This window comes from Cricetulus griseus, chromosome 8, assembly GCF_003668045.3.
Source record: "Cricetulus griseus strain 17A/GY chromosome 8, alternate assembly CriGri-PICRH-1.0, whole genome shotgun sequence".
Taxonomy (NCBI): Eukaryota; Metazoa; Chordata; class Mammalia; order Rodentia; family Cricetidae; genus Cricetulus; species Cricetulus griseus.
This window is the reverse complement of record NC_048601.1, coordinates 22162419-22189795: the sequence shown is the minus strand read 5'-3', so window position 1 is coordinate 22189795 and position 27377 is coordinate 22162419. Positions and strand designations below refer to the sequence as shown.

Genomic DNA, 27377 nt, shown 5'->3' with positions numbered 1-27377 from the left:
AGTTTGTGTACTAGCCTAACCCATCAAATAACACCAAACCAATAAACAATATATTGGAGCACCCCGTGGGTTTTTCCCCCTTTTTGAGAGGTTAGGCTCTGCCAGGTTCAAGAGCCACCAAAATTAGGGGAGAGACTTGCACAAATAAAACAGCCCTTGAATTATGACACATCTCATTGAAAAGTGACCACAGACTGGCATGTGGTTATATTTTTTGAAAGGGGGGATATGAGTCAGCATGAGTTGTCATGTTGCTGCTTTCCTGTAACAAAGGCAGGCGGAGCTGCCCTGTGATAATGCCACCCAGCAGCTGTATAGAGAAGCAAAGACATTTATACCTGAAACAGTAGTTCAGGGATGCCCTTTTAGAACTCATAGGCTCATGTCTACCTCATGCAAATAGTAGTCTGTGGGCCTTATTGGCATTTATAGAGTAGTTTGCATAGAAAACACAGCTGAGAGGCTAGGCCTGGTGGTGCCCACCTTTAATCCCAGGGCTGCCAAGACTGGGACAGGCAAATCTCTGAGTTCTAGGCTACCCTGTTCTTCACAGAGTTCCAAACCAGCCGGGGAGCTTCATAGTGAGACCTTGTTTCCAACGTGATGAAGAGCTGGCTTGTTCTTGCAGAGGACTGGGTCTGACACCCAGCTCCCAAATGGCAGCTCACTCACAACCATCTGTGACTCCAGTTCCAAGGGATTAGACACTGTCTTCCGACCTCCTGGGAACCAGGCATGCACATAGTGCAGGCAAGCACTCATGTGCAGTAGTCCAGTTAGTGGAGTGCATTAGTGAACCCCAAGTTTGACACTTAATACAAACCCAGCCTGCTCTTGGGAATTGGAAATGGAGGATGGCTATTGAAGGTCATCCTTGTCTACATAGCGAGCTAGGGCTCAAACCTGGGGCCTTGTGAATAATACCAGCTGAACCACACTTTTGGCCTCATAAATGTTTTAAAATCAGATATTCTGCCCCAGTCCAGTTTGACTTGATAAGTGTTAAGGAATGAAGAGAGGAAAACATTAAAAGTCACTGTTATCTGTAATTGAACCATTATAAGACCAGAAAACTTTGTATGTACAACAAAAAACACTGCTCCTGGTAACAATGGTCTCAGAGCTGAGAAGTTTCAGGTGGCATGAACAGGGCAAAGTGCTCATGTTGTGAAAAACCCTGGGCTATGTAAGATCCTGTCTTGGGGAAAAAAAGAAAAAGTCCCAGTGAAAGAAACCTTGATGCAGTGGGCCAGAGCACTCAGGAATACCTTAGATTCATTACTCCATGAGTTGGATTTTGAATTAACTTTTTATCATTCAGAAACCTTTTATGATTGCCAAAATTTTCACAACACCTACACCCTACACTCACTTAAGCAACACCATGTTGGACCGTGACCTACAGTTTATGAAGCTGGGCCCACACTGGGCATAGTGGTCTATACCTGTAATCCCAGAATTGGGAAGTCTAGGAAGGGGCATCTCAGTGACATTGGAGGCCAGTGTGAGCTACAGAGTAAGACTCTGCTCAATGTATACACACACACACACACACACACACACACACACACACACACACACACACACACTATATAGATAGATAGATAGATAGATAGATAGATAGATAGATAGATAGTGATTACCATATGCTGCTAGCTACAACATACTACTGTGCCTCAGATCCAAAGACATCAGGGCCAAGCTACTGTGGCCAAAAGTTCTGAAAGCTTGAGTCAACATGAAATTTTCTCCCTTACAGCTGATTGTTTTAGGCCACTTTGGTGCAAAGCTGACAAACAAAACAACTGAAGACTTTAAGTTCTACTGGGTTAAGCTTATTTATATTGAGGAAGCAGATCTCCAAAAATCTTATACATCGGAAGCTCTGTGCCCAACAAACCACTTCCTCCCGGAGCCTCTAAAGAAGCGTCTGTATTGTTTCTGTGAATTTGACCTCCTTAGAGACTGTACCTGGGTGGAATCACGGAAGATCTGGATTTCCATGAAGGTGTTGTTTCACTTACAAAAGTCCTCAGCCATGTTATACAGATGTCCTCCTTCTAAAAATTCCATTCGTCAGTGTGTGTTGCCAGCGTCAGTACCTGGAACTTGATCTGTAGACCAGGCTGACCTCTAGTTCACAGAGATGGATCCGCCTGCCTCTGCATCCAGAGTGCTGGGATTAAGGCGTGCGCCACCATGCCTGTCCAGCAGTTTATGAGTGTTCGGTCGGCATGTATGTATGTGCGGTGTGACTGCATGGTGCCCGTGGAAGCCAAGAGAGAGTGTCGGGTCCCCTGGAACTGAATTACAGACAGTTGTGAGCAACTGTTGAAACTGAACCTGGGTCCACTGCAACAGCTTAACTGCTGAGCCATCACTCTCAACAGTGCCCCCAACTTGCTTTTTTTTGAGACAGTTTTGTTGTTTGTTTTTTTGTTTTGTTTTGTTTTTTATACCCCAAACTGGCCTTGAACTTGGCATAAGGCTTAGGCTGTCTTCTGACACCCTGTATCCACCTTACAAGTGCTAGAATTATAGGTGTTCGCTAGCATGACTAATTTGGGCTCACTTTATTTGTTTTTTGTGAGTATGTTAACAGAAAGCAATTAATAGAAAGCATTTAAAGCTGCCAGTCTTTTTTTTTTTTTTTTTTGGCTGAGGAGGGGGGACTGGGGGGGGACTCACTTTGAAATTAGACTACTGGTTTTGGGGGGGTGCAGGGAGGGAGTTCTCTATATTGTTTTGGAGGCTGTCCTGGAACTAACTCTGTAGACCAGGCTGGTCTCAAATTCACAGAGATCCGCCTGCCTCTGCCTCCTGAGTGCTGGGCTCAAAGGTGTGCCCCACCAACACCCAGTTAGGCTATTTTTTTGGGTTTTTTTTTTTTTTTTGGCTTTTGTTTTTGTATTTACTTATTTATTTATTTTGGTTATTAACTTGCATAAGCTCTTTACATATTGTGGATCTTTAACCATTTATTATATCTGTGACTTACAAATATGCCCCTCCATTTTGTGAACTCTATTTACTCTGCTGATTGTGTCTGTTGGTACACCAGTGTCTTTGAGTTTGATGTAGGCCTGTTTATTTTTTACTTAAGTTTCCTGTGCTTTTGATGTAGAGGCAAGCAATTAATGTTCTGTTAGGTTTCAGGGTCAAGGCTGGGGTGTAGCTCAATGGGAGATGATTTTGATCTATATGTAAGGCCCTGAGTTCGATCCCAGGCATCCTTAAAGAAAGAAGCAACAAGCCAAAAAGCCCGAAGCCTATTTGGCTGGATGCTTTGCCTTTCAGGCCTACGAGGCAGTAGCATTGTCCTCTTGACTCTCTGCAGTGGCCCCTGCCTACTGTACAGGACAGCAGCTGACCCACTGCACCTGAGGCGACAACACTGCCCCCTGGGCCTGGGAATGATGGGTTGATCATGCATCACGGGTTCTGTATTCTCTTGCACTGAAGAATACTGCCTATTCTTGGATGCTATTGTCCAGTTCTGTAGAATGCCAGACATTTGATAGTCCTCATCTTGTCTCATTTCTATCTCTCCCAGTACAAGGTGGCCCATCATTAGTCCTGGATTCTGCTAAAGTAATGACTTGTCAGATCATGAATGCACCTGTAAACTCCTTTTTGTTGATGTTGTTGTTGAATTTGTTGGGACAAGAGTCTTACTATATAGTCCAGGCTGCCCTTAAACTAGAAATCCTCCTGCCCCTACCTCCCAAATACTGAGATTACAAGCTTTTGCCAACACACCCAGGTAGTTGTTTTAGGGGAAAAAAAAAAAAAAAAGTTGTTTCTACTAGGTTCAGCCGGGTGGTGGTGGCACACACCTTTGATCCCAGCACTTAGGAAGCAGAGGCAGGTGGATCTCTGTGAGTTCGAAGCCAGCCTGGTCTACAAGAGCTAGTTCCAGGACAGCCTCCAAAGCCACAGAGAAACCCTGTCTCCAAAAACCAAAAAAAAAAAAAAAAACAAAACTACCAGGTTCAAGAAGAGTTATAAGAGAACCTTATGGCCAAAGAAGCCATCAAACAAAAGAAGAGTGAAACTCCCATTGAGACGATCCCTAGCCCCATCCCCAAGACCTGGCATGATGTACAGGGCCAGCCGCTGGCAAAATGGACAGCCCCAAGCTCACTGAACCCAGACACTCTGTGCTGCTGTTATGGGCCTGTTGGTCTCTGAGGGACCAAGTAATCTGCCAAATCCTCCAATTTGCCCTGGAATATTATAGCGCCATGTTCATGTGATTAATGAAGATAGAAGATTGATGGCAAAAAAATCCCAGCATTCTAGAAATCACAGTTTAGAAGTAGAACACTTTCCAGCATAGGCGAGACCATAGGTTTAATCTCCAGAACAGTGAGACCCTGTCTTGAAAAACAAACAAAAGAAAAGAAAAAGGCCATTTCATCTTGACATCTGAAAATTGAGTGTTCCAACTGACGTGTACTGTAAGTGTAAAATACACACTGGATTCCTAATGCCTGACACATAAATTGCTATTAGTTTTTACATTGGTTACATGTTAATATGAGAATTTGGAGGGCTGAGACTGGCCCCTGGTTGAATCCCCAGCACTGCAAGCAGAAAAAGGGAGGGGAGTGAAACAGAGAGAAAATTTGGGACAAATCAGATGGGATTTGTTATAAATATTCTATAACAAAAGTAACTTGTGTGTTCTAGTTTTACATGTAAGGCTGCTGGGGTGTTTTACACTGTGGGCCATGTATCTATAGTCAGGCTCTTTGAACCTAGGCCTTACTGAGTAATCACTGAAGATGTTTGAGGAGATGGGTGTGATTTGCATTTTAACTTAGGGTTAGCACTACGTTGGAATTCGTTCCTGAAGACTTTGGGACAGGAAAGATCAGCAGCAGTGATGAGAACCTTGGAGCTGGAATGTGGTCCCCAGGACCAGTGGCAGTAATGAAAGGTTTAAACACAGTGTAAACAAGGGAAGCAGCATTTCTCAGATTTTTCCTTTCTTCGCCCCAGGGCTGCTGCTGCTGCTGCTGCTGCTGCTTCTTCTTTTTTTTTTTTTTTAACAGCGTTTTCAGATTCTAGGTGAATTATGGGGACACCTCACCTGGCAGAGAAAGATTAAAATCAGACAAATAAAACCATGCAGTTTGTGAGGAATGGTACAAATGCAAACAGTGGAATCTGGGCAGTCTTTAAAAACAGCCCTGGCTTGTGTTTCCCCAGGCCTGCACCGTGCAGTGGTTAAAGCCAGGGTGCTCTTCTGTAGGATCCTTTGTCTTTCTGCTTAGTTTTCACATTAGCAAACCTCAACACAAACTAGCAGGAGGCCAGATTGAGGTCTCAGTTCTGCAGGTGTCTGCATTTGGAACTGATATCCCGGGCTATTGTTCCCATTGTCCCCTTTCTGCTAAGCACACCTACTCTGCTCTTAGCTCCCAACTGGGTACACTTTTAAAAGTCTCCTTCATCCTTCCTCCTCTTTGATATCTAGCAAAGACAGAGGAGCTCACAGAGATCTCACAAGCAACTTAAGGGTAGGAAGGTGTTATTTGTGCATCTCAGCTAGGACACTGTTTTGTGCACGCTGTCCGTCAGGGTCAGTCATGCTTGCTGGACCTTGGAGTTCTGTCTCTTGGCATCCACTTACACGGTGCACTGAGAAGCCGTCAGCAGGTTGCAGCTGAGGACCCCAGTCAGCAGCTCTTATCTGCTGCACAGACAAGGGTTATCTGACTTGGACTCTGGCCAGGCCACGGTAGCACAAGGCTTGAGACTTGAGCCACTTTGCAGCTACTGGTTCAAACAGCATCTCTCCCAGTTTGTTCAGCACATTTTAGATTCTTGGGTTTCAGCTGAATTCCTGCTGTAATCTTTAAAATACATATATTGCTGCAAGCAGAACCTTCTCTGTCTCTCTCTACCCAGCAGTTTGCCTTTTCAGAGATAATCTTCAGTTCCACTCTGCAATGCCTTTTAAAAAGAAAAAATATTTTTTAATGCATGTGTGGGTTGCCTCCATGTATGTCTGTGTTCCACTTATGTGAAGCTTCTGGAAGGTCAGAAGGCATCAGATCCCTTGGAACTAGAATTATAGATGGTTGTGAACCAGTATCAGGTCAATTAAAAAGTATACAGATAAAAGAATAAACTTCCCGGGCGTTGGTGGCGCACGCCTTTAATCCCAGCACTCGGGAAGCAGAGGCAGGCGGATCTCTGTGAGTTCAAGGCCAGCCTGATCTACAAGAACTAGTTCCAGGACAGCCTCCAAAGCCACAGAGAAACCCTGTCTCCAAAAACAAAAACAAAAAAAATTCCATTACCGGCTTAAACATCTACAAATTAGCCCTCAGGAGACTATCTCTGTGTAAAGCTACATCAACTGAGAACAGGCGAAATCCTGGGCTTTCACCATTCGTTCACTTATTCTTCCAGTCAGTGCAGGCACAGAAGGACCAGACTCTGGCAGATGATGCAGGGGGCTGTGCAGGGAGCAGCCTGGCTGCTTTCCACCCTTGTGGCATCATCCCTGTGCTTCCAGAAGAGAGAACAAGACAAAAAGGAATTTAGACAAAGTGCAGGGCTGGGGTCCGGCTCCAGAGTAGAACCCAGCCTGTGGGAGACCCAGAGTTTTGTGCCCCTGGCAAGAGTGGAAAGGAGAGGTTTTGATGCATTATAAATAGAAATAACAATAGGGAGAAAGAGACAGACATGGTCTTACTACAAGCTGCAAGACTGACCATGAACCTTACGTGTTCTTTATCATCACCGGAGGCCACTGGCCTTGAGAAACTAACGGAATTGTTATAGTTTGTTCATTTCTGAACAGGCAGGAAGCCCAGGATTGAGCTCTTCTGAGGGGTAAGACAGCAGGTGTGCTATTGTGCCTGTCATTTTAATGAAATCAAAATTCAAATAACAAGCCTGGCGGGTGGGCTTCTTGAACCCCAGCACTGGGTAGCTAGGTGGCAGAGGCAGGCAGATCTTTCTGAGTTTGAGGCCACCGTGGTGGACAGAGAGTTCCAGGACAGCCAGGGCAACACAGAAAAACCCTGTCTCAAAAAAACAAACAAACAAACAAAAAACACAAAAGAAGGATAAAAAAGAGGACAACCTTGTGGAGGTGATTCTCTCCTGGTATTCTGTGGGTCCTGGGGATGGAACTAAGGTCGGCAGGCTTGGTGGCAAGTGGCTTTAAGGGCCTCATTATTTCTAATGTGGCTACAAGAAAACGCAGTGTTTCACAAGTGGCTTGGCTTCTATTTCTACTGGCTGGCATTGGCCTTTGGGCATTGTTTTTCCTTTGGTTGCTAAATTCAGATGCTGTGGTAATTAATGGGGCTTCCGACTCAGTGCTTCTTGGAAAGGAAAATGAAGGGAGGAGGGGATGCGAGCTTAGGGAAGGTTTTCTTGGCTGTCACATTCCACTCAGGCTCAGTTTTCTTAGGTGCGCCTCGGGTTTGGAAGGGACCCTCGTTTACGGGAGAAAAGGACCCGGTTTGCTTGACGTTAGCCATTCAGTCTGGATTTGGGGCCACAAACCAAAGCTATTGAGAAAAGATGCTTTCCCTCCTCGAGAGTACACCAGGCCACCCTCCCCCACCATCAGAGCTTAGAGCCTCAGCCACACACGTGTCCGTCACAAGCTGGGCTGCTTCACCTGCTAAACTCAGGTGAAATCCCTCCTGCCTCCTGCTGGCCGCCATTGTCCTCCCTGAGCTCGCTCTCATTCCTCTTACCCGATTTTTAAGTTTTCTTGTGCAGTGTGGCAATTACATATTTTTTTCTCTCTCACTCTTGTCTTTCAAGAAATGCACAATCTCCAGCTAATTGGATTTGAGCAAACATTTCTTCTGTGAGACTCAGTTGTTCTGGTCTACTGATTGCTTGACTGTTGGGGGCTGGGGGAGGGGCGGATAAAGTAGGGCCTAGGCAAGCGCTCTACCCCTGAGCTACACCCCCGCCCCCATCTTCACTAAGGACCCAGGATGCTATCTGTGAAGTTGAATTTGATATTTGCTGTGTTTCTCCATGCTGTAAACCTCAGAACTCACCAAGGGTGGGATAGTGTGTGCTGTGGGAAGGAATTGGGGCTATTTACCTCTCTTGATCTTCTCTTTCCGGCAGCCTGGGAGCTTTGGTCAGGCTCCAAGACATCTAGGCTGCCTTCACAACAGGACAAATTCTTGCCGGTTTTGTCGGGCAGGCTGTCTCTCCCTTCCCTTCTGAAACGCAAACGCAGCTGACAGCCGCAGAGGGGCAAGGGTTCCCTGCTTCCCGCTCCTTGGATGGCTGTCAGCTGAGAACAGCACCCACTCAGCCCTGCCTCGCACACATTCGCTTTCCTCTCTCAAACTGATTCCATCCCCAGCGCCTTTAAATTTGCCCGCCCTCCAAACTTTTTAGTATTTTTTTTTTCCTGTGAAACAAAAAGGTTGTCCGTTCTTGAAAATGGGAAGTAATTTGGATGGGCTTTAAAAAAAAAAAAAAAAGAACCACAGGGAGGATGTGGTAGAAAGGCCAGAGGAGGAGGGGGTGGGATTGATTGCTTGCAAAGGCGAGGGGGCTGGGGGAGGAGTTGTAAAAATCAGATTACAGAGGTCATCGAATTCCTGAGGTTGTAGGTTAAAGGCTGGAGGGGGGGGGGGATCTTTCGGGCTCCGCCCCTTGCAGAGATTATAAATAAGTAGGCTGGGCTTCTGGCTGTGAAATTGGTCCTCAAGCTGTCTGAGCGCCGCCGCCGAGGTTCAGCAGATAAGTTGCTGCCGAGGACGCTGACTGGGAAGGTTGTCTAGATCGTCCTTAAGGCTTGGGAAGTAGGTTAGGACCATGGGGACCGCAAAGGTAAGAAAGGGTTATTTTTGTTTGTTTGCTTGGGATCCTCACAAAGGCAGATCTTGGTGCCGATTGCCATGCTCCATTTCTCCTAAGTCACCGAGAGAGCGGTCCGGAGGGAGGAGGCCTTTTCATATCAGCCTCAGCATTCGCTGCTGCTGTTCCCGTTATTAACGCTCCTTCCGTGCATCTCATACCTGATGAGGAGCCTCCCGGGCACCTTCTTATCATAGTGTGCTTCCCGGGTGTGGCAGATGCAGCTGTGATGAGACCGCTGAGAGCGAAGAGGGTAGGGGCTTGGCTGTGGCGATGACGAGTGGGTCTCGGAGCCAGCAGGAAGGCTTGGGCAAGCATCAGACCTTGGGAGGACGTGGGGTCGGGTTAGGCTTGCTCAGCACCCAGCCATCCCCGAGTACTGTGGAGAGAGAAGTCCAACTGTCCTTACTGTGGTTGCGACTGTGAGATGTTTCTGTTACTGTGAATTTACCCTAGGTACTTACCCTAAGGCTGGGCGGCAGTGAAGGTCAACTCCCTAGTATAAGCTTCCAGCCAGCCGGCTCCTCCGTGTGACTTTAGAGAATAGGAACTTAATGACAGTTGAAGAGGTTGTGGTGGGCAGAGGTTGGCCTCAATTCCAGTTTTGAGCTGCCCCTGCCTACTTGAGTGGTCCCCAGCAAGGCGAAATATCTGTCTGATTTCCCTCTGCTAAAAATGGCTCCTAATATTGTGTTCAAAAAGAGCAGACGCTCTGCTCTGCCTGGCTGAGTGGGAAATAGTACCATATTTAGCGAACAGGAAGACTCTCAAGAGGGCCCCAGGATGTCGCTGGTAGGTTACACAGATAAGAGCAGCCCAGCCCTAGGTGCCCACCAACGGATGAATGAATTAAAAATAATAGTGGTGACACACTGGAATAACAGTCAGGTGTTAAGAGAAATGAAGTCAGCCGGGTGGTTAATATACACTCAGGAAGCAGAGGCCAGTGGATCTCTGAGGTCCAGGCCAACCTGGCCTGCAGCGTGAGTTCCTGGACAGCCAGGGCTACACAGAGGAAACCTGCCACAAAAAGGAAAAAGAAAGTCATGTCATTTATAGAAAGCTGGATGGATGGATGTGAACTAGGCCAGGTACAGAAGGAAAAGCATGTTTTTCTCAACTCGGGTCTCACACTTGAGAGACTGAAACAGGAAGGTTGAGGAGTTAAATTTGAGATTAGCTTGGAATACGGAGTGTAGAACCTTGTCTCATAACAAGAAGGGGTGAGGGAAGATTCGTTGAGAGTAGACTTTGTGGAGGAGAGGAGAGAACTCGGTAATTTGTACTATGAGTTTGTTCCGGAGTTTGTTGTTGATTTCCGAATCCCAGTGGCCAGGCTGATGCTACCTGCTGCTCTGGCCTCTGCAGTGTGGGGGATGACACTAGAAGATGACTCTGAATCCATCGCTGCAGAATGGTCAATTCTTAGGGACCTGAAAGCTGCCTTTTGCTCTGCCTTCTATGCTGTGGGAAGTTGGATGTTTGTTTTTTCGAGATAGTTTCTCAGTAGCTATGGAGCCAGTTCTGGAACTCACGATGTAGATCAGGCTGGCCTTGAACTCAGTTCTACATGCCTCTGCCTGCCTCCTGAGGACTAGGATTAAAGGTAGGTGTCACCACCACCTGGCAGGGTTTGCTATGTTTTATATTTTAAGTCAAGGTCTCAGTGTAGTCCAAGCTGGCCATGACTCTCCTCAATCCTCAGAGGCCCCTCGAGCTGCTGGGATTAGGGATTTGAGCCACTTCATGCCAGTCCCCACAGTTCCTGAGTGCAGTCCCATGCCTGCCTCTATCTGGTCCAGTTTTACTTCTTTGTTTTGTCTTTTCTTTTTGAGACAAGCAGTGTTTCACCATGTATGTAGCACAGGCTGGCTTTGAACTCATGATCCTATGGCCTTGGATGTGCACTACTATGGTCTAGCTTGTGCAATAGTTGGTCTCCTCTCTCCCTGCTCTCCACCCCTCTTTTTGAGACAGGGTCTCACTGGGTAACCCTGGCTGACTTGGTACTGGCTATGAAGACCAGCCCAAAAGAACTGACTCGTTCCTCCAAAGGTGCCTGAGATCCTTTGAGCATTGCCTCAAGAAGGATGCCAGCCAGACACCCTGGGAAAGGGGAAGATTCAGATTCGTCAGTGTTTGTAAGCAGTTTTCCCCTTGTCTTCTCTCCAGGTGACCCCATCTCTGGTGTTCGCCGTTACTGTTGCCACGATCGGCTCTTTCCAGTTTGGCTACAACACTGGAGTCATCAATGCCCCTGAGACAGTGAGTGTCTTTAAGTAGGATTGTGAATTTAAGATGCCTGGCTAAAATGGGGGGGAGGGCAAATACTGTTGAAGCCTAAGCTGGGCTAGTTGCTCCTCAGGCTCTGGCCTCTTGCCCTCTCACCAAGTCGTGATCTTTCCTTTTCTATTCCTTGGGGATTGCTAAGAACTAGGGAAGTTGTGACTGGGTGGGGTACATGCTTGTACCTTGGTGCTGCCACCTACTGGATGTTTAGGGTGATGCCCCGAATTGTCTTTTTCCAAGCATGTGCCTCTGCTCCCGTCCTCTGAGAGAGGAAGCCACCCTGGCATTTGTCTACTATGCTCATCTAGATGTAATGGTCTGTCCCCCACTGTGCATTTTATCTTGTAGATCATAAAAGACTTTCTCAACTACACTTTGGAAGAGAAGTCAGAAGACCCGCCAACTAAGGAGATGCTGACCACCCTCTGGTCCTTGTGTGTAGCCATCTTCTCCGTTGGTGGAATGATTGGCTCTTTATCTGTTGGAATCTTTGTCAACCGCTTTGGCAGGTACTGATCAGACACTGGGCAAGGAATAGGCCTGTACTGTTGATGCTGAAGACAAGCAGAGGGCGTTGACCAGGGAGACGATGGGCCTTACATGAGAGCATGTTGGTTATTTCTCAAGGGATGAATTCTCCAACCTGGCCTGGAATGTGGCTGCCCTTGAAAGGCCACTGTCTGTGAAGCTCCGGCAGGCCTTTCTAGAGATCTGCTATGTGAGCACTTGGTCTCTGAAGTTCCTCTCAGACTAGTTTAATTTTGCTCTACTGGGGTCAGCTATGGTGTTTTCAGAGGTTGGTGTCACAACACCCAGCCAAAAGTTATTTTTGTTACTAAATATTTTGGAGGTTTCTTGGAAGTCCTCTGTTATTTTATAAAATGAATGCTTTTTTGTAATCCCTGACTTGTGGAAAATGTGGACAATGGCTAAATAACTGATTTTTTTCCACCCAAAAGAGAAAATTGGATAGAATAATACCTTAAGAGGGTTATACGTTCAGGAATTAACTGAAAAAGAAACCACTAATAAAGTAGATACTCTAATAGCTGGGCTCGGTGGCACAAGCCCACAGACCCAGGGCTCAGGAGGCTTAGGAGGATCGGGGTTGAGGCTAGCCCGGGATCCACAAGATTTAGTTGTTAATTTGATTGTTTCTTTAGTTTCTGGTGTTTTTGAGACAGGGTTTCTCTGTAACCCTGACTATCCTGGAACTTGCTTTGTAGACCAGGCTGTCTTCGAACTCGAGGAGATCCACTGGCCTCTGCCTCCCAAGTGCTGGGATTAAAGGCGTGCGCCACCAATGCCTGGCTGTTAATTTTGTTTTTTTAATGGGGTCTCTTGACTAATAACCACCATTTTTTTTTTTTTTTGCATTAGCCAAAGCACCTCAACAAGGAAGAAAATAGAAAAGGAGGAGAGTAATTTTTTTAACTCAAAAATTCTTAATTAATTTTATTTTTTTCTCTTAATGGTATTTGTGCACCTTGGCTGCACATTTAGGATCCCCTAAGGTGACTTTTAGGAGTCCCAGTGCTGTGTCACACTATATAGCTAATTAAGTGGGCCTCTGGAGACGGGAACCATGTATCAACATTTTCCCAGCTCCCTTCGTCATAATTCGCTGGTCTCCGGTCAGGTCCGCTGGGCATGGTGGTGTTCAGGTGGCCAAAGCACCTGAGTTCCAGGCTAACCAGGGCTGCATAGTGTGACCCTGTTTGCAAAAGCCAGAATTCTGTGCCCCTGAGCTCTTGAGGATTTTCATTGTTAATCTTTTACATCCTTTAGCTGAGTCGGTAGCTTAGTCACCCAATCAGCATTTAAAGCTTTAGTTTATTCAGTTATTAGTACTAATTAGTCTAGTCCTTAACTACTTGACAGAGAGCTGAGACTAGCTACCTTCTGACAATATTTTTTTCAGTGAAATGAAAAAAAAAATTGTTCTACATATCCTGCCATCGTTACAGTATTAATTCTATGAAGAGTGTAATAACAAGGGATCAGCATGGTGGCTCGCTCAGCCTTTGTTAAGAAGACCCTTGCTTGACTTGAGTTCAGTTCTTGGAGTCCACATAAAGGTGGAAAGAGAAAGCCAATTCCATTCAAAGTGTCTTCTGAGCTCCCCATGTGTGCTGTGGCATACTGGCACCTGGACACACACATAAATGCAGTAATAAAGTTTTTATTCTTTTTTCTTTGGTTTTTTGAGACAGAGTTTCTCTGTGGCTTTGGAGGCTGTCCTGGAACTCACGCCTGCCTCTGCCTCCCGAGTGAAGGAAGCTGGGGAGGGGGTATATAGCTCAGTGATGACATGGTTTCTTCAAATACACAAGCCCATAGCCACAAAGGGAAAGAGATTTGTACCTACAGAGGCTACAGAAGAGCAGAGTTGAGCTGGGCGTTGGTGGTGCACACCTTTAATCCCAGCACTTGGGAGGAAGAGGCAGGAAGATCTCTGAGTTCCAGGACAGCCTCCAAAGCCACAGAGAAACCCTGCCTCGAAAAACACAAACAAACAAACAAACAAAAAAAGATGAGGGAAGGAGAGACTGGAGCCTCTTTCATGGTTAACTAACTACACTTTGTCTTGGATTAACCTTACAGGCGCAACTCTATGCTTCTAGTCAACCTACTTGCCATCACTGGTGGCTGCCTTATGGGTTTTGCCAAGATAGGTGAATCTGTTGAAATGCTGATCCTGGGGCGCTTGATTATTGGCATCTTCTGTGGACTGTGCACAGGCTTTGTGCCCATGTACATTGGAGAGGTATCGCCCACTTCCCTGCGGGGTGCCTTTGGCACACTAAACCAGCTGGGCATTGTCATCGGGATCCTGGTGGCTCAGGTACCTTGCAATTTTACTTACTTAATGCGTGCTAGCTCTGTGTTCTGTGAATGATGTAGGTTAAGCACTTGGGATCTGTTTCTATGAATATGTTTCAGATACTGTTGCTATAGTTCATACGATATAGGCGGGGCCCAGAAAGGACAAGAAACAGTTTTTGTTTTCTCTTTTCTATGTGTGGTAAAAGGATGAGTGGTCTTGTTTTTCTTTTTCTTCTTTTTTCTTTATAGTGAATCTGTGGCCTGGGAAGTATGGTTGGGGTTCAGTGTTCTCTTTGTCTGGCTTCTAGATCTTTGGTTTGGACTTCATCCTGGGCTCTGAAGATCTGTGGCCTGGGCTGTTGGGCTTGACAATCGTTCCAGCTATCTTACAAAGTGCAGCCCTTCCGTTTTGCCCCGAAAGCCCGAGATTCTTGCTCATTAACCGAAAGGAGGAAGAACGCGCGAAGGAGAGTGAGTCCTCCTCCTGCATCACCGCGGGAGTTTGGTTTTGCCAGTGGTTCAGGGTGGGGACGCTGGTTTGTCACCTCCCTTTCTTGCACCTCCATGTGCATGAAAAGTTTCTGATGACTGCCAGCCCAAGAATGAAGTGGCAAGACAAGCAAAGATGGCTGCTGTGGGCGTCTTCGTCTTAGTGTCTCCTTGTCTGCTGACTGACAGGAAACAATGGGATGGTGGGATGGCCGGGAAATGGTATGCTTATTCTTTTTACCCATTTATCTCAGTCCTCCAGCGGTTGTGGGGCACCCAGGATGTGGCCCAGGAGATCCAGGAGATGAAAGATGAGAGTGTCAGGATGACGCAGGAGAAGCAGATCACCGTGGTGGAGCTCTTCAAGTCAGCTAACTACCACCAGCCACTCATCATCTCCATCATGCTGCAGCTATCTCAGCAGCTCTCTGGAATCAATGCTGTGAGTGTCTGCCATGGCGCCAAAGGGACCCAGGAATATTTTCCTGAAATCACCTGATCTTGTTGGCAGGTTGACATATGTGTTTGCAGAATGTAGTTACTCCAAAAGCCGGAACAGGATGCTCAATTACTACCCAGTAGTCTGAGGTCAGCTACCTCACAGTAATCCTGGTCCTGCAAAACAGGACCCAGAGCATCACAAATGATCGAGGGCACACAGTGCAAGATGCCCTTGCCCCAGCTGAGGAAACTCTATTCTACTAGGATGGCTTCCCGTTGACTGAGTGAGCAAGTTTTGTCTGGGTAGACTCTAACCCAAACCACAGGGTGGGCTTTTCCTGAGTCGTACCCTGCCAAGAGTGTTGTGAGAGTGGCCTGAACTTACTTTTTAAAAAGGAAAGTCAGCTGGGCGGGAGTGGTGACACACACCTTTAATGCCAGCACTTGGGGGAAGCAGAGACAGGCAGATGATCTCTTAGTTCGAGGCCAGCCTGGTCTACAGAGTGAGTTCTAGGACAGTCAGGGCTACATAGAGAGGCCTTGTCTCAAAGAGGAAAACAAAACAAAACAAAAAAAGAAAATCCAGTCTACAGTGGGCTTAGAAATTTATCAGCCTGTTTTTGAGCAAGTGATGTATCCCTCATTTGTTTCTCATCTTACAGAGTTAGGGCTTAAACTCTGGCCTGTGGGTGCCCTGTAAGTAAGAAAGTGCTGTTCCTGAGCTGTGGCGCCAGCCTTTGGGTTTGGTTCCTGTTTTGTTTTGTTTTGTTTTTTTTTCTCTTTTTATTTTTTGCTGCCTTTTGAAAGTTAGTCTCACTGTATAGACCAGTCTGATTTGAACTCAGATTCTCCTGCCTCAGCTTCCTGGATGCTGGCTAGGATTAAAGTGTGTGCCACATGCCCTGCATAATAATTAAGAAATGACAAAAATGTAAAGCGAAGGTGAATGCAGTGACAAGCATCTAATCTTATCACTAGAGAGGCTGAGGCAGGAGGATCAGGAATTGAGACAAAGGGGAAACTAGGACTTAAATCTCTGAAATTTAGCAAAGTAAACATAGGCAAATGAGCTGGGTAGGCGTGGTGATTGTTCCTGTGACACCCCACCCCCCCTGCCCAGATGTAAGAAAGTAACTAAGTGGTGGGGATAAGCATTAGAAGGAAACAGCCCTGGCCTGGGTAACTGGGAGGTAGATGTATAGAGGTGGTACATTGCAAGAACCCCAGTGTTCCTGCATCCTGGGATGCAATTGGTGATGCGGTTTTTGTCTCCTTCTAGGTGTTCTATTACTCAACAGGGATCTTCAAGGATGCAGGTGTCCAGGAGCCAATCTATGCTACGATTGGAGCGGGTGTGGTTAATACCATCTTCACTGTAGTTTCTGTAAGTTGGGTAGTTTGGTGAATGATGGAAATGGGTGAAACAATCCTCCTGCAAGTGTTCAAACATTGGCATAGACTGCCTTTTTTTGTTTTTATGTTTGTTTTTTTGTTTTTTTTTCAAGGCAGGGTTTCTCTGTGCAGCTTTGGGGCCTGTCCTGGCACTCGCTCTATAGACCAGGCTGGCCTCGAACTCACAGAGATCTGTCTGACTCCCGAGTGCTGGGATTAAAGGCATGCGCCTGGCCATAGACTGCCTTTCAACATCCTACATTTAGTTAAACCATTTTTTAATTCCCTTGAGAAAAAGAATCCCAGCAACTGGAACGGACGGGAAAGGGGAAGTATGGGAAGGAGGATGGTAGACATGGGGTCAGGCGGTAGAATCCTTTAGGCAGCGTTTGTGAAATTGGAAATGCTTTGTCTTCTAGCTGTTCCTGGTGGAGAAGGCAGGAAGGCGAACCCTGCACATGATAGGCCTGGGAGGCATGGCTGTTTGTTCCATCTTCATGACGGTCTCTCTGTTACTGAAGGTGAGTGCTCTTTGAGCGGTGGAAGGGATGTGCTGTCGTTGGCCCTCAGTGACAGGGGCTGAGGTGTTGGCCTTCCAGGTCATCAATGAAGTCAAATTTGAGCTGCCCAGAAGTTTTATTATCAAAGGTGTACCTTCAGAGCTTGTGTGCCTGTAACAGGGCTTGTAAGATGCATTGTCTCAGGAAAGGTCTGTTGTTGCCGAGGTAGGCCCTGAATTCCTAATCCTCCAATTACATTTCCCTTGTGTGGTTGTGGGGAACCGGAGTTGGGTCCTCGGGTTTGATGGCAAGCCCCTTTACCCTCTGAGCCATCGTGCAGACCCAATCTGGTATAACTCCTGAAAGTCACCTTGGAGGCCAGACATTGGTAGTTCACACCTGGAATCCCAATCTTAGCAAAGGCAGGAGGTCCTCCACAAGGTGTGGTGGCACACGCCATTAATCCCAGCATTTAGGAGGCAGAGGCAGGTGAATCTCTAAATTCAAGGCTAGTGTGGACAGCCTCCAAAGCCACAGAGAAAACCTGTCTCAAAAAACCAAAAAAAAAAACCCCAAAATCGTCGTCATGTAGTTCCATTTCATAGGTGATGAACTAACTGATCTTGTTACAAAATGAGATGGGTGGGATGGAGTGGCCTGGATTCGGCAGCACTAGGGTTTCTGACTCCCAAGTTGAGTGACCACTTTGTACAACACGTCCAAACATGGAACCTGTGCCATGGTGCCTTTTTAACAGGACTTTGTTTCCTTCTCTTACAGGATAAGTATGAAGCCATGAGCTTTGTCTGTATTGTGGCTATCTTGGTCTATGTGGCCTTCTTTGAGATTGGACCGGGCCCCATTCCCTGGTTTATTGTGGCTGAACTCTTTAGCCAGGGTCCCCGCCCAGCTGCCATGGCAGTGGCTGGCTGTTCTAACTGGACCTCCAACTTCTTGGTTGGGATGCTCTTCCCCTCGGCTGCAGTAAGTAAATTTAAAAGCAAACATGGTCTATCACAAACAAACCAGACTAAGCTAACACCAAGATGCACCTTAGTAGGAGACACTTAGTAGGAGATTGTGTGTCAAGAACTTTAAGCCAGATTTCCCATAAGGCAACAAGAGAAGTGAAGGATGGAACCAGGCAATGTGGTTTGTGTCTGCAATCCCAGCACTTGAGGCCAGCCTAGGCTACAGTGAGGGCAAAACTGGAATAGTTCTGCTTAGGAACAGAAGGACGGTACCAAGCTCATAAACTTCCTGGCCCCATATTAAAATCATCATTTCAGTCAGTATTGATAACTGGATACTCCTAAATAAAGGCTCTGTAGTTTGAAGGATGACCAGTTCCGATTGGTTGCATATGCATTTCCTATTCTCACAGCTTTTTCTAGAAGCCTGGATTTTAAAAACCTTGTGGTCAGATGTCTTTTGTTTTTATTTTTTCAAGACAAGGTTTCTCTGTAGTATAGGAGCCTGTCCTGAACTTGCTCAATAGACCAAGCTGGTCTTGAACTCACAGAGATCCACCTGCCTCCCCCCCCCCCCCCCCCCCAGTGCTGGCATTAAAGGTGTATGCCACCACCACCTGGCTGATGTCTTAAGATCAAACCCTCAGAACAGCCAGGCCTAGTAGCACTCTCTTTTGTTTTTAATTATTTACTTATTTGTTTTTTTTGGAGACAGGGTTTCTCTGTGTAGCTTTGGAGCCTATCCTGGCACTCGCTCTGGAGACCAGGCTGGTCTCGAATTCACAGAGATCCACCTGTTTCTGCCTCCTGAGTGCTGGGATTAAAGGTGTGAGCCACCAACGCCCGGTATGATTTATTATTTTATGGGGGAGGCAGAAGCAAGCAGATCAAGTTCAGCCTGGTCTACAGAGTGATTTCTAGGCCAGCCAGAGCTGCAAAGTAAGGCCCTGTCTCACAAGTCAGAAACAAAATAGAATTCTCAAGGTGTCTGGAAGAAGCTAGTTTGAGTGACAATAAAAAAAGAATGACACCAAGAATTGCAGAGAAACATGGCAGCATCTTAAGTGAAGTGACCTAGCCTAGCCTTGCATTCAATATGGAAGTGTTGTAGCTTAAGGCCCCACAAAGATGAGACAGTCACTGGGCGTTGGTGGCGCACGCCTTTAGTCCCAGCACTCGGGAGGCAGAGGCAGGCGGATCTCTGAGTTTGAGACCAGCCTGGTCTATAAGAGCTAGTTCCAGGACAGCCTCCAAAGCCACAGAGAAACCCTGTCTCAAGAAAAAAAAAGATGAGACAGTCACGTGCTTATGACCAACCTTCTTCTCCCATTTCCTAGGACTACTTGGGAGCCTACGTTTTTATCATCTTTGCTGCTTTCCTCACTATCTTCTTAATCTTCACCTTCTTCAAAGTCCCTGAGACCAAAGGCAGGACTTTCGAAGACATTACCCGGGCCTTCGAGGGGCAGGCTGCGAAAACCTCTGGTGTGGAGTTGAACAGCATGCAGCCTGTCAAGGATACCCCTGGCAATGCCTGAGGCGGACCTCCTTCACCTCCCTCCACCATGGAAAGCAACCTCCCCAAAGCGGGGAGACCTCATCAGGATGAACCAGGACTGCTCTGGGCGCTGCTATTGATCCTTTGTCGCCCCACACACTCCATGAACACTCGGCAGCACCCAATGCTGGGGTTAGCCGGATCACCAATGGCTTGTTAGCTGTTTTCATTTCTTGGGGCTATTTCTTGAGGGAATCTACCTTCATGTCAGGAGAGAGTGGCTGCAGTTCCTCTTAGTTCTAGGATCCCCTTTGCCTAGGGAGTAGGAGTGGGGTGCAGCCCCTGTCCCCCCAACCTCAGCTTGCCAGGAAACAAACAGACCTTCACACCTAGTGTTGGGGCCACTGGGGATTAAATGAGAGCCCTCCTCACTTGTTACAGCTCTGCACAGCTAAAGTAACTTGAGTTTTATTTATTTTATCTTCAGGTTTTATTGCATAAATATTTATTTTTTTAAGTGTAATTTTACCAAATAATGAAAGAGTAAGGAAATTTGGTCGGAGGGAGGGAAGAGAGGAAAGAAGGGTTGGTGCTGGAGGGTGATGGTGCAACATGAATGGAGAACAGACATTGCTGGTGGACATGTGAGCTGCCTCTGTTCTAGACAAAGACTCTTCAGGGGTTTTCCCAGAAGAGCGAGTGCCTGTAGGGAAAGGCTCACAGCTTTCTGTGGGCCTTTTAAGATTATAGTTTTTATGTAGGGTTACTTGAAATCTATGCTTGTTACAAAGATGGGCTTTGTAGTTAGTGGTGTTGGTGGCCTTTTATTTTGCATGGAGTCCAGAGAAGGCAGAAGGGCTTGTAGAACACTTTTCTCCTTCCCCTGGGCCAAACACCTTGTTCCTGTCCTGATGAACTTCCTGTTTTCTTTTCCTTCAGTCACCCCCACTACCTAACTGGTGAGCGAGCCATGCAGTAGCTCTCTATAGGCATTTCTTATTTCAATTTTGTTTCTTAAGGAGATTTTGTGTGTTGATTTTGTTTTATTTTGATTTAAAGGGATTCATAGCTAACTTGGACTTTGTTACCTCAGCTCCAGGAGAGGGTTTTTTCCTGATTATTAATTACCTTGTTTGAATACTTTGTTGCTCTGCGGTCATGGCATGCTCGTCTATGTCTGTTACACTCTCAGGCTACCCGTGTGGCCGTGTTCCTGTGATACTGTGCTAAGTGCCCGAGGGGCCTTGACTCTGCTAAACACATTAGAGACAGTGTGCATAATTGTGCAGTGTGGCCCACACTTGAGGATATGAATGTATGTGCACTGGCACTTTGCTCTGGCTGTTAAGAACTTGTTTCCTTTGTTCCTGTAGCTTTCTTTTTGCTAGAATCTATGAACACTCATCTCTGTACGTGAGCAGCAGTGCCTCTGCCGGGTGGGGTTTGCACCTGGACTAGATCTCACTCACCTGGCTCCCTGTCCTTGTTGGAGAGGGGTGCTTCCTTGAAGTTTGGGATGCAAGGCTCAGCCTCACTCCAGCTGTGAGGTCAGAACTCCTGAAGACCCAGCTGTGGGGAGAGGGAGGATTTCTTTGAAGGGACTAGGAGGTTGTATGTTGGGGGGAATGCCAGGATTCCCACCTGCCATAGGTCACGGATCCCTCAACAACCCATCCCCTCCTTCTCCACTTGGTTCATAAATGGGAGATGGCTCTGGTGGCCCTCCCCCCCTTCCATCGGTCACTGGATCCCTCTGTCCCTCTTGGTGCTTACACATTCCAGACTTTTTAGGCAAAACCTTGCATATATTAACAGTGTTTCAGTACCCCTGTTCATTACTCCCTGTGGTCATTGAGACTTGGGATAAAAACTCACAAAGCTATGAAGAGGGCCTTTGCTGGGAAAGGTATCTCTAACTTACCTCTTTTCTTCAGTGAGTTGGCAGTAACGCTGGGTGGAATCTTCCCATTGTCAATGGCCAGGTTGTGAATACTTCCATATATACTTTCTATTAATGTTACTGTAGTTTCTGTTTTGAAATAAAGATTCTGAATGTATGGCATGTCATAGCTTTTTTTTCCCCCTTTTGTTCATTTTCGTTGGACTTTTATTAGCGATCTTTTAAAATCCTGGCTGTGCCGCTAGGAATATAGATAATGGGTAGAGTGTTGTCTTCTGTGCATAACAGCCTGGATTCATCCACCACTGCGCACGCCAAGTATGGCAGGGTATACTTATAATACCTATGCTCTGGAGGCGGAGCCAGGGTGAACATGAGTAAAGGTGACACTCCAGTTCACAGCCAGTTTGAGGCCAAACACAAACCACTGATTAAGAAGAATAGTTCTGTGCTAGGCTTTGGTGGCGCATGCCTTTGATCCCAGCACTTGGGAGGCAGAGGCAGGCGGGTCTCTGAGTTCGAGGCCAGCCTGGTCTCCAGAGCGAGTGCCAGGATAGGCTCCAAAGCTACACAGAGAAAACCCTGTCTCCAAAAACAAAAGAAAAAAAAAGAAACCAAGAAAAATTATCAGTACTTCCAAGCCAGGCAGTGGTGGTGCACGCCTTTGGCCCCAGCAGGTAGATCAAGGTCAGCCAAGACTAGAGTGAGTTCTAGGACAGCCAAAGCTGTAACAGAAACCCTGCCATGAAAAAAAGATAGCAGTTCTTCCTACATGGGTTAACTGAAGAGGCCTTTCCATACTGTTCTTGGTTCTCCCCCCATTTTGCTCAATGGTTCTCTTCCCAGTCTTTTTTTTTTAAGATTTTATTATGTATACAACATTCTGTTTCCATGTATATCTGCACACCAGAAGAGGGCACCAGATCTCATAACGGATGGTTGTGAGCCACCATGTGGTTGCTGGGAATTGAACCCAGGACCTCTGGAAGAGCAGACAATGCTCTTAACCACTGAACCATCTCTCCAGCCCCCTCTTCCCAGTCTTTATGAAATTCATCCTATGCATTTTCAGAGGTCAGTTGACCGTCAGCTAGTTCCCAGTCAGCCTTCAGTGTATTGTACTCCCCACCAGGGCAGAGTCACTGCCTTTTTGCTTTGTTTGCCATTTGTTTACTGTCCCTGTTCATATAAAACACACCTAATGTACCTGTTGCTGCACACCTTCATCTGTTAGGGCTGAAACCCTTTCAGCACGGGTTAAAGGAGTGCAGTAAGCCACAGTGGGTTTTTGTTTGTTTGGGGACATACTGGTCTGGGATTCACTATGTTGGAGGACAAGCTGCAATTACAGGAGTGTGCCGCCACACTTGTCTTCCAGAACATTCCCTACATTGTGGTTCTCTGGATGGGAGGATGGCGCACCCCTCCCTGCCTATCAGGAACCTAGTTGCTGTCTACCTATCACAGGGCTTTGCCTCCTTGCAAATCCTGAGCATGAATAGAGCCCTCCTGCAGTTATATTCCAAGGCTTAACCTTTCCAGTTACTCATCACTCCACTACCAGGGCCAAGGAATCATTGTCCTATAGTCTTTGTTACACTGCCTTTATTCATTCTCAAAACCTGTTCAAGATAGGGTTTCTGTAGCTCATGCGGGCCTGGAATTTGAGAAGTAACTAAATGACGTTGAATTCCTTATCCTCCTACCCCTGCCTTCCATGAGTGAGTAGGGATTACAGGTATGACTGCCAAGCCTAGTTTCCTATCAGATCTTTATTATTGAAAACATGGACCCAGAGGGTGCATTTACTCAGGGCGCTGTTACCCCACGCATAGTTAGTTTTCTTTTTTTGAGGGTAATAGGAAAGAATTGACATCCCACACCTTCCTTTTTATTTTGATACAGGTCTCACTACACTGGCCTTGAACTTGGATCCTGCCTCAGCTTCCTGAGTAGCTGTAACTATAGACTGTTGCTACCAGAAAGGGGTGAAGCAGGGGGAGTGGGGCAAATTTGAGACTAGTCTGGGCTATATAGTAGCCTGGCCATTTTGGCTTCACAGTGATACCCTGCCTCAAAAACAGAAAAGGAAAGAGGAGGGAGGGAGGGGAGGGGGGAGGAGGATTGTACCCAAATGAGACCGGTCTCCTAGGTCTAACTTACTATTCTGCCACCTCAACAACACCATAGTGGGTACCAAATTTAGGTCAAGAAAAATCCAAGTTACAGCACAAATCAAGAACAAAACCCACCGATATGGTTTCTCCCTATTCTGCGAGTTCTGAATCATGTGGCAGGAGAGGACATAACAGTGAACAATGAATCAAGGTCTAGGGGAGCAGCTTGGTAGAGTGCTTGCCTAGCATGTGCGAGGGTTGATCCAGCACCAACCACATCAACAGTGAATTTTTTTGTTGTTGTTGTTTTGTTTTTTTGTTTTTTGTTTTTTCGAGACAGGGTTTCTCTGTGGCTTTGGAGCCTATCCTGGAACTAGCTCTTGTAGACCAGGCTGGTCTCGAACTCACAGAGATCCGCCTGCCTCTGCCTCCCGAGTGCTGGGATTAAAGGCGTGCGCCACCAACGCCCGGCCTCACAAAATAGTTTACTAAATGTACACATTTTTAAATCTTTGTGTTTGTGCATGTTTGGAAACTGGAGAACATCCACAGACCTTCCTTTCCACATGTATTCAGGCTATAAGGATTGAAAAGTGAGTGAGTTCAGCCTGAGCTAAAGACCCTGCCTCTAAATAAATAACAGTGAACAAACAGAGACCAGCCTGGTCTACAAGAGCTAGTTCCAGGACAGCCTCCAAAGCCACAGAGAAACCCTGTCTTGAAACACATTGAAACACACACACACACACACACACACAGACACACAAACACACAAAATGAAGTGAAAGTAGACTGATTTTTTTTTTCTCCCGGTTTCTCGAGACAGGGTTTCTCTGTGGCTTTGGAGGCTGTCCTGGAATTAGCTCTTGTAGACCAGGCAGGCCTGGAACTCATAGAGATCCTCCTGCCTCTGCCTCCCGAGTGCTGAGATTAAAGGCGTGCGCCACCAATGCCTGGCTAAAAATACATAATTTTAAAAAAGATTTATGTTATGTGTGTTTCACCTACATTTATGTATGTTCACCATATGTGTTTGGTGCCTGCAGAGGTATCGGATCCTTGAACTGCCTGAGGTGGCTGCAAACCTTCAGGTGGATGCTGGGAACCAGACTCGGGCCCTGTGGAAGAGAGACAAGTGCTCTGAATAGCCAATACATCTCCCCAGCCCTACATAGATAAACCTTAGAAAATACAAAGTAGGTCACAGGGGATGTCCTAGAAGGATCTATCTTGTGCCCTCCCCCACCTTCTCTCTCTGCTTAAGTCTGTCACTCCCTCCCAAAAACTCAGACCCAGAGTACTGGGCTAGCTAACCGTAGACTGAATCTTCTTAAACCCTGAGCCAAGATGAATGGATCCTCCTCCTCCTCCTCCTCCTCCTCCTCTTCCCCCTCCTCCTCCTCTTCTTTTGTTAATACTTATTATGTACACAGTGTTCTGTTCTTCCTGAATATACAGCTGCATGCCAGAAGAGGGCACCAGATCTCATTACAGATGGTTGTGAGCCACCATGTGGTTGCTGGGAATTGAACTCAGGACCTCTGGAAGAGCAGTCATTGCTCTTAACCACTAAACCATCTCTCCAACCCAGAAATTCTTTGTTCTAAGCTATTTGCCTCTAACACAGATGCTAAGAAAGCTCCAGGCTTGAGCTGTGTTGGGAAAGGTGTTGTCATTTCCAGAAAAGGAGGCTGTATTTTGGTGGCACATGACTGTAGTCCTAGCACTTGGAAGGCAAAAACTGGATGATTGCTGGAAGTTCAAGGCACCACATGTCTCACTAAAAATAAAGTCAACTGGGTGGGGAGAGGGGGTGGCGCACGCCTTTAATCCCAGCACTCGGGAGGCAGAGGCAGGCGAATCTGTGAGTTCGAGGCCAGCCTGGTCTACAGAGTGAGTTCTAGAACAGCCAGTGATACACCGAGACACAAACAAAAAACCAAAATCAAAATTTTTTATTTACTTTCTTCTTCTTCTTCTTCTTCTTCTTCTTCTTCTTCTTCTTCTTCTTCTTCTTCTTCTTCTTCTTCTTCTTCTTCTTCTCCTTCTCCTTCTTTTTTTTCTTTTTCTTTCTTCCTCCTCCTCCTTCTCCTCCTCCTCCTCCTCCTTCTCCTCCTCCTTCTCCTCCTCCTTCCTTCTTTTTTAGACAGGGTCTCTCACTCTCTGTGGCTCACAAGTTAGTCTTAGGCTGTCTGGCCAGAAAGCTTCAGAGACCTTTGGAGTTAGGATTGCAAGAACTCACCACTAAGTCTGGCTTTTTAAATTGTTATTTTATTGTATATTATTCTATTACCACTTGTATGGCTGGCATCTGAGGAGGCCATAAGAGAGTGACAGATTGGAATACCCCTGGGATTGGAGTTCCAGGTAAGTTTGAACCTTTATCTGGGTGCTGGGAACTGAACCTGGGTCCTCTGGAAGAGCAGCCAGGGCTCTTAACTGCTGAATCATCTCCCCAGGCCCCTATACTTTATTTGGAGAGGTTTTGAGGAAGTATGGGTGAAGCCCTTGTGAAGTTTGGAGGATAACTTGCAAGAATTGATTCTCACCCTGTTTGTCCCAGAGAGAAACCTCAAGTCTTCAGGCTTGGCAGTGTTTTTACCTGCTGAGCCATCTTAACGACCTAAACTGAGCTTTTTTCTTTTCTTTGTTTTTTTTTTTTTTTTTTTTTTTTAAAGATTTATTTATTTATCATGTATAGTGTTCTGCCTGCATGTATGCCTGCATGCCAGAAGAGGGCACCAGATCTCATTATAGATGGTTGTGAGCCACCATGTGGTGCTGGGAATTGAACTCAGGACCTCTGGAAGAGCAGCCAGTGCTCTTAACCTCTGAGCCATCTCTCCAGCCCCCCCCCCCCAGCTTTTCTTTTTTGTTTTTTTGAGACAGGGTTTCTTTGTGTAACATCCCTGGCTGCCCTGAAGCTCACTCTGTTGACCAGGCTGGCCTGGAACTCACAGAGATCAGCCTGTCTTTGCCTCTGAGTGCAGGGATTAACGGAGTGAGCCACCACACCTGGCTTTTGAGGTCTTACCTTAATGTGTGACTAGAATTATTTTCATTATGGATTGACTTATTTCCTCATAGTGAAAAGACAAGATTTGTCTTCAGACTCAACAACTGGGAGATAATGTGAGATTTTATTTCATTAATGATTATTCTCTGTTTTCTTCACCCTCTCCTTCCCTGTGTGTGTGTGTGTGTGTGTATGTGTGTATGTCTGTGTGTATTTTGTGTGTCACAAGATGGCCTCAAACTAGACACATAACAAAAGATGCTCAGAACCCTTGATTCTTCTGCCTCCCTCTCCTCCCAGATGGCCTTAGAGTCATACAGGACCAGTCACCATGTCTGGCTCATTAGTGACTTTAAGAGAGCAGCTTTGGTAATGGATGTGACATGGTTGAAAAGTTGATAGTTTGGGTACAAAATAGGATGAATGGATGGACACCAAATGCCATATACTTAGCAAAAGCGGGGTCACACCTACATGAGGCATACCTGTAATCCCAGTATCACAGAGGTGGAGGCAGGAGGACTGGGTGAAAGGATGTCTTTGAGGTTAGTTTAGGCTGTATGAGACTCTCTCAAAGAAAAAGGGAGGGGTGTGGGGTGGCTGGAGAGGTAGCTCAGTGAGTAGGAGCATTGGCAGCTCTCCCAGCGGTCCTGAGTTCAATTCCCAGCAACCACATGGTGGCTCACAGCCATCTATAGGGGGATCTGATGCCCTCTTCTGGCAGGCAGGTGTACATGCAGGTAGAGCACTATATACATAAAATAAATCTAAAAAAAAAAAAAAAAAATCAGTTATTGAGATGGCTCAGTGGGTAAAGGTGTTTGTCACAGAGGTTGATGACCTAAATTCTTTTGGGATGCCTATGGTGGAAGGACAAAGCCAATTCCTGCTCTGAGTTCTCCTCTGTCCTCCACAGGCATTGCCACTGTGACATACATGTCCATCTCCCAACAAAAATAAATAAATAAATAAATAAATAGAAAAGAAAAGGGCTGGGCGGTGGTGGCACACACCTTTAATCCCAGCACTCAGGGAGGCAGAGGTAGGCCGATTTCTGTGAGTTCGAGACCAGCCTGGTC

General features: G+C 46.4%; 1 protein-coding gene across 3 annotated transcripts in view; it reads left to right on the top strand.

The window, feature by feature from the left end:
• LOC100770570 (solute carrier family 2, facilitated glucose transporter member 3) overlaps positions 1-21322 on the top strand; it is a 58664-nt gene extending 37342 nt beyond the window's left edge. For all 3 annotated transcript variants that reach the window (XM_035448848.1, XM_027428799.2, XM_035448849.1), the window contains exons 3-11: positions 11032-11124; positions 11497-11657; positions 13753-13993; positions 14283-14445; positions 14718-14905; positions 16184-16288; positions 16716-16817; positions 17577-17780; positions 19105-21322. In XM_035448848.1, coding sequence (XP_035304739.1) covers positions 11032-11124; positions 11497-11657; positions 13753-13993; positions 14283-14445; positions 14718-14905; positions 16184-16288; positions 16716-16817; positions 17577-17780; positions 19105-19305 — 1458 coding nt within the window. In that variant the 3' untranslated portion in view covers positions 19306-21322. The remainder of the gene's footprint in view (positions 1-11031; positions 11125-11496; positions 11658-13752; positions 13994-14282; positions 14446-14717; positions 14906-16183; positions 16289-16715; positions 16818-17576; positions 17781-19104) is intronic.
• Positions 21323-27377: the final 6055 nt, after the last annotated feature.